General features: G+C 37.5%; 1 protein-coding gene across 2 annotated transcripts in view; it reads left to right on the plus strand.

The window, feature by feature from the left end:
* SLC12A1 (solute carrier family 12 member 1) overlaps nucleotides 1–13549 on the plus strand; it is a 43989-nt gene continuing 30440 nt past the window's right edge. The window contains exons 1-8 of one of the 2 annotated variants that reach the window (XM_041418612.1): nucleotides 1–529; nucleotides 4337–4471; nucleotides 4671–4746; nucleotides 9238–9333; nucleotides 10677–10816; nucleotides 11271–11381; nucleotides 12327–12438; nucleotides 12928–13055. In XM_041418612.1, coding sequence (XP_041274546.1) covers nucleotides 119–529; nucleotides 4337–4471; nucleotides 4671–4746; nucleotides 9238–9333; nucleotides 10677–10816; nucleotides 11271–11381; nucleotides 12327–12438; nucleotides 12928–13055 — 1209 coding nt within the window. In that variant the 5' untranslated portion in view covers nucleotides 1–118. Of the gene's footprint in view, nucleotides 530–4336; nucleotides 4472–4670; nucleotides 4747–9237; nucleotides 9334–9968; nucleotides 10065–10676; nucleotides 10817–11270; nucleotides 11382–12326; nucleotides 12439–12927; nucleotides 13056–13549 lie in introns of both variants that reach the window. The other variant, XM_041418613.1, reaches the window with a different exon arrangement.

The following is a 13549-nucleotide window of genomic DNA, read 5'->3' on the forward strand; positions in this document are numbered from 1 at the left end:
TGAGAAGCAAAGGTCTGATATGCAACATCACTAAACCCTTTGCTGTATCTGCAACTGTGTGGCTGCAGCCACAGGAGAGTGCACGGATCAGTGACCCACGTGTGTAGCGTTCCTGAAGATGTCAATGAACAATGCACCAAATGTATTCTTGGATCCAAATGCAAATCGGTTTCAAGTCAACATAATTAATGAAGACCATGACAACAATGAAACAACCCAAGAGGATGAGGGCTCTGACCCACCACATTATGAAGAAACATCTTTTACTGATGAAACACATAACAGACTAAGAATCAGTTACAGACCAGGAAAAAGAGAATTATATGACAATTTCCATCAAAATGGGGAGAAAACAGAAGCTAGCTTACATCCCTATGATACTCATAGTAAAATGTATTATCTACAAACTTTTGGCCATAACACAATGGACCCAGTTCCTAAAATTGATTATTATAGAAACACTGGCAGCGTCAGTGGGAATAAGCTCAACAGACCAAGTTTATTAGAAATTCATGAACAACTGGCAAAGGTAAGTGAAAAGGAAAGAAATAATTTTTCTCTATTCTATTTCCAGACTGTTAATTCTGTTTATTAATAAGAGAAAGTCCTTAAATTCATGGGCCTTGCCCAAGAGAAGAAGTACAAGTAACTACTTACCATATTTCCTTTGGTAGCTGCAGTTTGTTCTCTGCTCTGTACCCTGCTCAAAGAAAAGACTGTTATTAAAAGATAATTGTAATGTAACTTGATAAGCAGAAAAACATAGCTTAATCTTGTCTAAAAGTACGGATCTACCAAATCTCTTCTGTTTCACATAAGAGTTAGGATGGCAGATGGTGAACGCCAATTCATACTTTAACCAAGCTACACAATTCACACTTATTCTAAACTTGAATTTTACATCAATGCATACTAATTTTGACAGATTTCTCCATTTTTACTCATTAACCAATATAAGCGTTATAAAAAAATATATGTGAAACAAATGCAATTTCAGTTAATCAGATATCCAGAGCACTACCTGTTTGTTGCTGTATGTAACATACATAGTATGTAAACATACTAATTTAGTATCCCTACTCATTTGTACAAACTGCTACTCAAAGGACTAAACACATTTCCATGCTCAGAAGAAATATCCTCTTATAGAAATAATTTACTTCAGTAGTGGCCAGAAAAGAGTAAAACTGTATCTTGGCTTTGAACATATACTGAACATCAGCACATTGAAGGATTTTCAGTTTTGATGGTAACCAGAAAATTCTGGGGTTTTTACTGTTGTATCTCTCAATGGTTTGTATATTTTAAACAAAATGTAATTTTTTAGGGATTTTTTACGGCTTTCACTTAAAGACAATTAAAAAGAAGGCAGATTATATCACAGAATAAAATGAAAATTGCTTCACATGTTGGGACTGTTAGAAAAAGAGAAAAAAAGCATAATCTAACTTAGAGATTTCCAGACTTTTTCCAGTATCAATCTTACAGAAAGATAACCTTATGCCTTTCAAAATAGGAAGGTGAATGTCATAGGTAATGGGGTTTTTGTTACACTGGCAACCTGCTGTGCCCTTTTGTGGGTTGTGGCCCTGGTCTGGGAGCACAAGCACGGCTCTGGAACAAACGATGCCCCATTAGCATGGCTGGAGCCCATTCCTGCCCGTCCCATGATCTCACTTGGTGACCTTGGAGAAATCACTGCTGTCTGCAGAGCTTTTGCTGAAGAATAAACAAGCACGAGGTCACCAAACAGGAGCTTAGTAGGAAAGGGAAATGAGATGTCTGAGAAGGCAGAGCTCCTCTCAGGCTGTGCACGGCTGGATGGGGCTCCTGCCCCCCGCAAGGAGGGAGGAGGTGCCACAGTGAGCGTGGACAGGAGTTACAGTGATAGCCCAAGGTGCACTTCTGAGGCAGATGCTTTATTCCTTTTTTACTTAACCACTAAAATCTGGGTTTACCACACCATACCCCAAGGCAATTCCACCCCCTTGCCCCTGATTTGAAACTCAAGTTTTTGAAGACAACTGTTCTGTCAGAGCCCATTGCAAGATTCTGATAAGAAGTGGCATATGTTTGACTTCAGATTGCTAAACATCACATAAGCATTCCCATTGTGCTTTGATGCTGGGCTTAACATCAGAAGATAACTATTAATATTTAATACATTTTTTAATATGTATTTTTCAAATGTCAGAATGTAAGACAGGCTGAAAGGAACTCGAAATATCTAGTTTCCACACTGCTGGAGTCAAATGCGTGTCATCTTTTAGCAAGATGTGTCAGTTTTTGCACACATTAAACCAATTAAATCCCTAAAAAATAGTCTAAGTGCTATTTCACAGCTGATGGCTGGTGATAATTACTTGGGCTTAATATTTACCCTACATAAAAAATAATCTAACCTTTCTTCCTCTTGGCTATTCTCCACACTTGTTATGGAGATTTGATGAGCTCATCGTCTTTAGCCCCCGGAGAGATGAAGACTAAGCCATTCTGAAACAAGGAAAGGAAAATGTTTGAGTTAGTTTTTTGGGGTTTTTTTAAGCAGTAAACTTTTTATTTTAGTAGCTTTTCAAAATGTTCTGTCACTTTTACTCCACATCTTTAATGCATGACTAGCACAGGTACAGCTGCTTGGTAAATAACCAATCATTCACTAAAGCACACCAATTTAAAATGCATTTATGGAAGGTTTAAGGCCATAATTTATGATAATGACACAGAGAGCACAAATTAATTCAAACTACAGAGGAAACAACTTGTTTCAAGTACAAAGACCAAGCCCTTTTAATTTTTTTGTCTTTGAAATTCTAACCACTGTAGCAAAAGCCTGTCATATTATTCTGCTAATCTTCCTCCATTGACTTCAATCATTTACTGCATTTTGAGCAAACACAGACACTATTATTTCAGGGTAAAAATCATCAAAATTATCTAAGTATCTCAAAGGAGCTCAAAGTCACAGCCTTTCAACAGATCTTGTATTCCCACTTTTCTTTGGGCCAGTAGGGCAATAGGCACCAAGCTCAGCCCACATCAAAACATATTATCCAGTCACTTATTTTTCATTTGTCAGTACAGTACAGGATTTACTGTGTCAAAGGCATTCTAAAACCTTACATCATTTTGGCTAGAGCCCCCATCCCTGAGGGGCAACTCCAAACATTAGTATAAGAGGCATATACAGTTGGTCTTTATAGATGTTTTGGGTTTGTGTGTTGACCATTTTTTAATTTTTAATAATGGACAAAATATAGAAATAACCTTAAAGTTAACCAAGATTTAAAAATCTCACATTTCACAGAATCACAGATGTCTTTCCTCCTTGACCTGCTAAGTTAATCTGGAAACCTCTTATCACCCTCCAAAGGCTAAAAGCATCTTGATTCCTCTCCAGGTGTGGTACCCACTCCTGATTCTCTGCCAGACTATGGCAACATGCAGGGTTCTTCCTGAAGGCCTTTGAGGAGGACCCAGAAAAATCAGGCAATTGCTAACCTAATGCCAATTCCTCACAGAAACAGTGGGAGCTCTGAATAAAAAGAATCAAAGACAATTACAATGAGTACAAATCTCAGCACCATGATTAATTCCTATTCAAGCCACAAGAAACATATCATATAACATATCAATGATTCTGGGGCAAGAGAGTTGAAGAGATAAAATACACATTTATATCTGTAACTGATGTGAACAATCTAAAATTCTGGGCTACTCACTCTGGTTGCACCATAAATATATTAATTCCTAATCCTATCTACTATGGTAACACCAGTTGTGTCTAAGCCACAGAAAAGATTATTCAATTTCTACATTTCCCTGGCATTTCTCTAATTGTTTTCAGGAACATGTTACCCATCTGCTGCTGCAGTTATGTTTGTACTTCATTCAACAGAAAACACTAGATTTCATCACAGAACTTAACCAGGCTGCATTCAGTTAGGTCTCTTTTCACTGTTTGCAATTATCCTCGTTTCTACACTTAGCTTATTCATAAATAATTGCAAGAGCATGCAGAGGCCAACCACAAGACCCTCATTATGTTAGACACTTTACTAACATGTCAACACAACATATATGTGGAATAGCTTACAATAAAAACAGGTTAGTATCAGATCAGGTAATAATGTATTTACTCTGCTTAAGTGATTCTTTCATCTCGTCCCCTTGTTAGCAAGCCCACCTGCTGATGCCTGGTGTGAGCAGAATATTACTCTCTACTCCAGTGACTGTAAAACGTGTTCTTTGGAATTCTTTTCTACTGTGTCTCCCTTATGCAGCCAGGTGTCCTCTGCCTGGCCCAAAAAATGAATTTGTTTTCTGTGTGGTCCTCCAGAACATTGCCGTGAGCACTGGCTCCGTCGAGAGAGTGGCGAATGGAGAAAGCACGGCTGGAGATGAGACAGCAGTCAGCAAGGAAGAAGAAAACAAAACAGGATTTGTCAAGTTCGGATGGGTGAAGGGTGTGCTGGTGAGAAACTTACCTGCATTTCTAAAAAAAACAATTACAAGGAAATAAAATCAGTTCTGTTACACTTAAGTCTTTGAAGAATTAAGAGAGGGAGGCAGACTTCAGGGATGTTTGGAATGAAATGCACTCTAGCACCCTTCTGGTTTTAAACATTACCTTCAACCTTGAACTAATGCAGTAATTTTTCTTTAAAACCTAGGTAAGATGCATGCTTAATATTTGGGGTGTGATGCTCTTTATTCGACTTTCCTGGATTGTAGGTCAAGCAGGAATTGGTATGTATCTTATTTAATATCATTTTCAACAGTGAAAGGGATAAAGAGGATAAACTATACATGATCATGATTAATATATAATCCAAGATGTGCATTTGCATGTTGAACTAAATAATGTTTTCAAATGCTTGCCAAGGTAAAAGACATTAATCCTCCAAACTATTGGAATTTTCCAGACTCACAGCCAAATTACTGCTTAGAGGCATAGATCTGTTAACTATGCATATGATCATCACATTTGAATATTTCTGAGCTTTAGTGAAATTTGTATTTAGATCCTGTAACAGATGTAAACTTTATGACTCGGGCCAATTTCTAATATGTGCGTACAGAGTTAACCTTTAAGAGTTCACACTTTGCTTATCTGTGAAACCCAAACCTTGTCATCTACATATTATAAACAACACTTCTTCACTTCTTCAACACTTCTCTGCCAAGATGAAAACAGAACTGGAAGGAGGTCTCATTTCAACAGGATTTTGTTATTTTTAACTACAGAACAGTACTTGATACTAGTGTACTATGAAAGACTAAGTTTTAAAAACTCTGCTTCAGCTTTCATATAAATGAAATAGGTACATTTCATTGTGTGCTGTATCTTTGCTTTTTCATTGTGCAATTTAATTAATCCAAATTCCACATCCCTGGGAGACTGGGCCCCAAGGCCTCCATCCAGCATATTGCAGAGTGTTCAGTGAAACCAGCAAGAGAGGGAAGTGCTCCCAGCACTGAAAGAGCAGCTCAGCGAGGTGCAATGTCCCACAGCTGGGTGCTACAGCTCCCTTTTTAGAGCTACTGCTGTGGGGAAGCACAGAAACCTCAGCTGCCATGGCAGTGTCCCTCTGTGATCCCTGATCATACAATTAGAGCAATGGGACCCTGATCTTTGACTTGCACCCAGATGTTATAAAACACAGCAAAGGCGAGATGATCGCAAGTAGTCCAGTTTGGATGATCACAGAATGGAAACATTCAGTTATATTAAGGGGTCTCAGCTCTGCTGGACTTGGATAAAAGTCGGTGCTCAAAATCAGATTGACTATACCTATCATTTATGTCCTTGTCAATGGAAGTGAAATGAAACATCTCCAAAATTTTGCATGGTTGAAGTCTCATTTCCACTAAAAAGCAGTAACTTCATAGAAGTTTTACTTGAGCAAGACTGAGCTTTTAATAAAAAAACAACAATGAAACACTTATTAAGAAAAAAATCACCAACTTACAGAGACACAAATAGGAAAAGAAAAAACAACCCAACAATAAAAGATCCAGAACTAAGCGGAAGAACTTTACTACTTCTGCCGTGCTCCATGCATGGCTCCAGCACCGTGCCTGACAAAAGGGTGCTTTCTGATTTTATGATGCATACCAAATGAGCACATACAGCCCAGGGCACTCATAACTATATGCCTTGCCATGAAAATTCTGCATCTTAATATTGCCAAGACTTTGCTCTAGGGTTTCATGCAAAATTAGTTTTTAAGGGCAGTTTAGTAACTTATTGAGATCATCAAGAAGTATTACTTTGTTTTGAGGTGTGAGAATAGCCATAGGCAAGAGTAATTCATTTTGGAACAACTTACTTAGGAGCCATATGCCTGGTTTTCAATCTAAACTTTAATCAGATTTTAACATTAATTTGCACAACATCAGTTACAACTTTCCTAGTTTCATTTTTAATTTTACCATCTTAACTCATTGATAAGCAGGCTCTTCTTACAGTTTATTGCTCTGCTGTTGCTTTTTTAAATTGCATGTGTTATGCAAGGGGGTTACTTTTATTTTTGAAAATGAGACGTCAAATTCCATTTGAATAATTTCTCAATGCATTTTTGGAATGCCTTATAAGCAATAAGCTTTAAGTCCCCAGCCAAGCTGCTTAAGGAGAACAGTGATGGAAGCTCATCATCACCAAGGCTCAGGGATTTCACTGGGTACTGCTACTAACATGGAAATTAAATGAGACAGTTAAACCACCATCTGGGCACCATTTACATCCCCATCATTAGAGGGCCAAAGAGAGACAACCCAATTATTTCCATACCCTGATAGGCTGCCTTGGGTAAAAGCTCTTACAGGGGAAAAAATAGGATTCTGCAAGGTTCTCTGGCTATCATAAGCTAGGGAAAAAAGGCACAGAATAGTTCTGACAAGATTCCAGGTCCAAAACTAGTCTGCTATTTCCACCTAATATCTGGGGACTCTCTGAAATCTGTATTTGTACCTGTACATGGAATGGTTAGACAAAGGCAGGGAAAACCCAAGTTTATGCTACCTGCAAATCTGGCCCCAAATATTAAAATTATGTTACATTACATCATATTACAATGATGTTTTGGTTGAGTCATTTCATTTTATGCACTTTTCTTCTTAAAATGCTGAAATATTTTTTAAAAAAATTATCATTAAAGCCTTCCATGAAGATGTTACTATCAGATTAGCAAAATATCTGACCCCATATATCACATATATGATAACAATATGAATTGTGAAATGCAATAGAACATCCTTGAAAAATATCCTTAGGATGCACACAGCAAATAAGTTTAAAACTGCTTTGAAAATTATGTGTCTAACTTACTCAATTTAAGAGTTAACAGCTCTAAAAGCCAGTTCACTTCTCAGACACAAAATTTGCATGGTTGAACAATACCCTTCAAAGCACATCCTGCTCAATGGTAGCTGACCAACAGGAATGACCGTTTGGAATTTTTTTATACAGACCTGCACATAAAACACTTGCATGACTAGTTATAGTAAGAGTTCAGAAATCAGTAAGATAAACGTGATTTATTAGAGGCTCAAATAATTCTTAAATATCCTACACTATGTTATATATCATTTACGGCTCACACATTACATTGCTTTATCTTAAAGGATTGTGATAACATGGCTATAATTTAAGCAGCAAAGAACATTAATTCAGGGACTGGATGTCTATAGCCATCCAGTATGAACTGAACTCAGGAATCTGATCTGTAAGTCAGATGGTAGAAATAGAGCAGATAAATCAATAAGCTTGTAGTACTTCTAGCTCAATGTCAATTGTAGGATCTAAGTTTCAATTTGGATGAGCCCTGGCCAATAAACACAGCTACAAGCAATGTATATTCTCCAGTTCCACACTGAATGCCTGTGTGCCCTATGGAAAAAAAAGATACTGCATAAGTCTTAGCAAATTCAGATAAAACTAAGAACTGTTTCCATGCTTGGCACCAAACTGTAATTCTTTTTTTTTTTTTTCTCCTGTTTTTCTCTGTCCCTTATCATAGATAGAAATGAGAATAAAAGCAATAAAGTTGAGAGAAAAAAAAATATTATTTCTTCAGCTGACTTGAAACAAAAAGGAGATCTGGAACTACAGAGACAAACCCCTCTAGGTAGTGCCAGAAATGTAACAGCAATGGCTGCAATTGTACCTTGGGAGGTGCAGTTTGTACATTGGACAGGCAGTCTAGCCCTAGAACATGTAATCCAAAGAGGATCTTCTGTGGGATCTTTATCCACGGAGGCTTTCAAGAGCCAGCTAGCCAAGGTCGTCACTGATTTAATCCTGTGTTGGCAGTAGTACTGCTGTAACTGGAAGGCTGATCTACAGACCTCCTGAAATCACTTCAAACCAAAGCTTCTATGATTCTAAATCACACAAAGCACATCCTACTCATATAGTTTCTAGCAGTTTCACAAAGTTAACAGAAACCCAGCCATATAGCCAAAGACTGGAAACATTCTCAGGTTTCAATCTTACACTGAAACCCAGTTATAACTAATCACTGATATTTTGATACATGATTATCATTGTGTTATCAGCTAAAAAAAATAATCTAAGTTCTCTATGATTATACTTTACAGGTCACCTGTTAAAGTAAATGGCGTCTAAAATGCAACATTTCCATTTTCAAGTGTTTGTTTTGTGTTAAGAGTAAAACTACCTTTTGCAGGGAAAGAGGCAGAGAACAGGTGGGAAAGCCCAGCATTTCACAGCTTAGTAAGTGAGGATGTAGAAGATTCCCACTCTTGCCTTGTCCTCTGCCTGACAGACTCCTTGTCCTCAAGCACTGTGAATCTGTATAGTCAGTCTTCCTCTGATTCAACATTCCATTAACTGATGAAACACAACAGCATTGTTACAAGAGCTCTGGTTCATGTGCCTCTCTCTTAATTTAAACAGCCAGGATTGTGTGTTAAAGGTAGATATAAGCATCCATGTGAAGGGATGCCTGTTTGTTTGCTTCCTCCATCCTTTGGAAATTGTAAGAATTCCTGGCCCAGGTACTCCTATCAGAAAGGATCACTGCTTGAAGACTGATGGGAATAATTTACTATCGTGACACGGACTTCATGAAAACATTCTGCAAGCTGCAAGTGGTCAACAAACCATCTTTTCAGTTTATTGCTCTGATTCTGGCCTGAAAATTCAATTTAAAGAAAGAATGATTTGTAGGAAACATGGAACATGAGTAAAATATTTTATCTTCTCATTACTGACAGGTCTTGGAGTAATCATAATTCTTCTCGCCACGATGGTAACCTCAATTACTGGGTTGTCAACTTCTGCAATAGCAACTAATGGGTTTGTCCGTGGAGGTAAAAATCTTAGGGTTACTAATGCTTTCAAGTCCCAGAAGGTATTTATGTATTATTTTCGTATGAGACAAACCAGAGGGACCATAAACCAAAGGGCACAGCTAGTGGAACTGGAAGGTAACAATTCTAGCCACCTCTCATCACAATTTCAGGCATGTTTGAGCTGTCATTTCTAATAAAGCACAGCTTTCAGTTCAGTCTGAGAAGTACATTTCAGGTGTTCCTGCCAACTGCTGAGCAAGGGATGGTTCTGGCTTTTCCTGGAATTCTTTCACCTTTCAGCCGGTCTTTCCTATTCAGAGCATTCCAGGTTGGACATTCTTCAACAAACTGAGCACGAGACATCTCTTCGTGTCATTTTGAAGACTGATTCAGATCAGTGGATATCTTCAGTTTAATGCCTTCTTTATAACACTCCTTAAATTTCAGCCCCTCCTTGGAAGATGGGTAAATAATTCAGCTGTAAAAGTCCATGTCAGGTATTTGTGAAACAAAGTTTTGGTGCATTTCAGAGCCTTAAAGTTTTAACTGGTCTGGTCTAAGCCCTGTGGAAAATGGAAAGTTCTTACTACGTCCCTAAAGCAAAACAGGTACTGGAATACACTTGCATATACTTTCTTTTTCGGATCTTTCAGGTCTTGGAATCATAGTTATTGCTCTGAGTGTAGTAGTAACAACATTGACAGGTATCTCCATGTCTGCCATTTGCACTAATGGAGTAGTAAGAGGAGGTAAGTGAATATGATCTCCTGAATATGATCTTCTCTGCAGATTTGACTTAGAAAAATAAATGGAACTGAGATAACTGTGTTATAAACAAAGAAAAAAAATATGTGTATTTGCAGTGATTTCTCCCAGTGGATCAACAGCAAATGGAAATGTGTATAGACAGTGCAAAAAACATTAAAGATTCACTGCATCACTATGATGCAGGAACTTAAACAATGTACCACAGAATGTGACCTTTCATGTTAACATTGGGATAGACCCACATAAGTTACAACTTACTTAAAAGTTAGTTAACTTCACTTTTTGGAAGTGAAGCTCTCTCTCTTTTATGTTACTATATCATGCAACATGAAAAATTATAACAAGGTCCAGTTTTGCATGCTAATATGCACTAAGAAGATTTCTGGAATAGAAAGGCATACTGAAAAGTCTCAAGGCAGAACCAGTATAAAGCACATAGCTTTTCTGCAGGGTCCCCTATTAACATAGGGCAAAGATTGGTTATATTTGTGAGATTAAAAGCACAGATTTCTCCAATCACGTTACGTGGGGGGGAAAAAAAAGAGCAAAAGCTGAGTGTTTAGTTGTGCTGAAATAACAATTTCTGTCTGCAGGTGGAGCATACTATCTTATCTCAAGAAGTCTGGGCCCAGAGTTTGGTGGATCTATAGGACTTATCTTTGCATTTGCAAATGCAGTGGCAGTTGCCATGTATGTAGTTGGATTTGCTGAAACAGTTGTAGAACTTCTTAAGGTAAATATAGATGTTTCGTGTACACAATGGAATTGGCCCAGTTTTGTTTTGTGTGGCTTTTCTTTTTTTTGGGGGGTGGCAATGGTGGTGTTTGTTTTACATAATGTATTTGCATAAGTAGTGATATGTTTTAGTTAAGGCTTGAGGGGCATCTTTAGCAGGGAAGAAGCTGGTCTGTCTATATATGCCACAGAGTGCTTCTTCATTATTTCTACCTTTTGAATATATTTCATACATTTCTGGACAAGAACCTCAAAATCAGAATAGGAACAGGCATCCCATTAGCCAAATAACCCCAACTGCAAAAAGCCAGCTGGAACATGACATACCAACACTTGGTCTCTCAAAGCTCTGAAACTTTGACAGCTCACTGCTTTCTATTTCACCTTGTTACTTGATCTCACCAGCTGGGCAGAGAAAGACTGGTTCTCATAACATTTCTAACCACTTTCAGGAGAGTGATACACTGATGGTAGATGAGTCCAACGACATCAGAATCATAGGGACCATCACTGTGGTGTGTCTTCTCGGCATCTCTGTTGCTGGCATGGAATGGGAAGCAAAGGTAAACTTTTAAAAAATATAAAAGCAAGCAGTATATTAACCTGCTGTACAGCATTAGTGTGTGAGGAATGCTGTTCAACAGATGGAATTTTCAAAAGCACTCCGTTTCAGTTTATGCTTAATCTTTCTAAAAGCAATAGCAGTTTAATCATTACATTCAATGAAAGCACAATTACTCTAAACTCTTCCTTGAATACACATTTAAAAGCAAAGAGGAAGTTGGGGTTTTGCAGACAACTTGGTTATATCCATTTTTATAATTCATGGCATCATTTAGAGCCTTGGCTACATGCCCCTTTCGTCCTTATTTTTGATGCAGCTTGGTAGAATAAACAGTAGCAAAAACAATATGTGATTTTATCACTGTACTCTCTCAAGCCCTACTCAGCAGAAGAGCTCTATTTGTTACCCATTCTTTCATCTCTAATGATTTCTGCTCTTCCTTCACCTGTGAAACAGGTCAGAATGCAAATTCAAACAGAAATACTTTAGACAGTGGAATACAGCTATTGAAATCAGGTCCAGAAATTAGGTTCAACAGTACCTTGTTTTTGCTGTGATGGAGACTAGAACCACTTGTAAAAGAGATCAGAAAATAATTTGATATTATAAGCTTTGAAGTGACAAACCCCTGCAACTAAAAAAAATTTATAACAGTACAAAAATGTCTTATACTTTATACTATTGCATTAGCTGTTCTATTTTTCCTTTTCTTGTAAGGAAACTAACCTAAAATTAAATTATAACTCTTATTTCATTACACCCTTAGTAAAAAGCATCTGCTGTTGTCATTAGCTGATTCAGCTATCTTGACTCCTGGTATTTTCAAAAACTATAGAAATTAATAACCTGTTATAGGGAACAGACACAGATAACTTACTATATAACCATCTCCACAGCAACAAAGTTTAAAACAATATGAGAATCTCTTTTTTTCTATTAACAGGCTCAAGTTATTCTTCTAATAGTTCTTCTAGTTGCCATTGCAAATTTCTTTATTGGGACAGTCATTCCTACCAACACTGAAAAGAAGGCAAGAGGCTTTTTTAATTACCAAGGTAAGCAACCTTGCTGTCTATACACAAAATTATATCTGCATTTTTTTGACTTAATAGTAGGCTAAGGATTCCACTGAAAAATGTCACAAGATCAGAATCTTCTGCGCAGGTTTAAGTGAGCTTGCACACAAAGGGAATGGATTCAATCTCTAATTTTGAGTCTGTCTCTGCTGCTGCAGCTGACAGCACAGTAAAATACAGCTTGAGTCATTTATACAGCAGTAGAGCACAGGGAAACGTTAACATAGAGCTAAGAGCAAGTGCTGCAGTGACACGTCTGTCACTTCAGCATGGATCTGTACCTCTGAGATGCAGACAAGCACATCCTTCTGGGGAGCAGACTAAGGAAATCAAATTCACTTTGCTTGTGATGTGAGACAGATTCAGACCCAGTTGTCCAGATGTGAAAGACTGGCTTACTCACCTCCTTCATTAAGTAACTTTGGAATCAAATCCTGTTGCTATATTTCCTTCTCACTATATTTGCAGCATCGATATTTGCAGAAAACTTTGGACCGGATTTCAGAAGTGGAGAAGGATTTTTTTCGGTGTTTGCCATATTTTTTCCAGCTGCCACTGGCATTCTTGCAGGAGCCAATATCTCAGGAGATCTGAAAGTATGTATTTCATGAACTTCATAATATTAGCCATAGGTTGGAAAAATAACAAGAAAACTAATCATGAATCAACACTCTATTCAGTTTTAAATCATGTCTTAATTTGGGAAGCAAAGCTCTCTCTGTTAAGTACCTGCTTTATTATTTAAAAACATCAATTCACAAATTCTCCTGTAATGCATTATGGGTATTTACAGAAATTACTGTAGCTAGATTTCGGTTGCTATATAATTTAAAAACGTGTTTCAATAACCTGTAATAATATATCATTAATGGTCCATTAGCAGCACATGCTATAAGAGAAATTACATGTGTATCTCTTTGAGCTCATCTTTTGTAAACAATCCAAACATCATCCCAAAAATCATACCTGGAAAGCTCATGTTTGTACTCACAAGAATCAGTGAAGATCAGCTTTTCATATTCAGGGTCATAGCAAAGGCAGAGCAAATAGAGCATTTAAAGAAAGCAAGTATGTCCCAATCCCAGGTGAG

This window comes from Onychostruthus taczanowskii, unplaced genomic scaffold, assembly GCF_017590055.1.
Source record: "Onychostruthus taczanowskii isolate IOZ18803 unplaced genomic scaffold, ASM1759005v1 scaffold6, whole genome shotgun sequence".
Lineage (NCBI taxonomy): Eukaryota > Metazoa > Chordata > Aves > Passeriformes > Passeridae > Onychostruthus > Onychostruthus taczanowskii.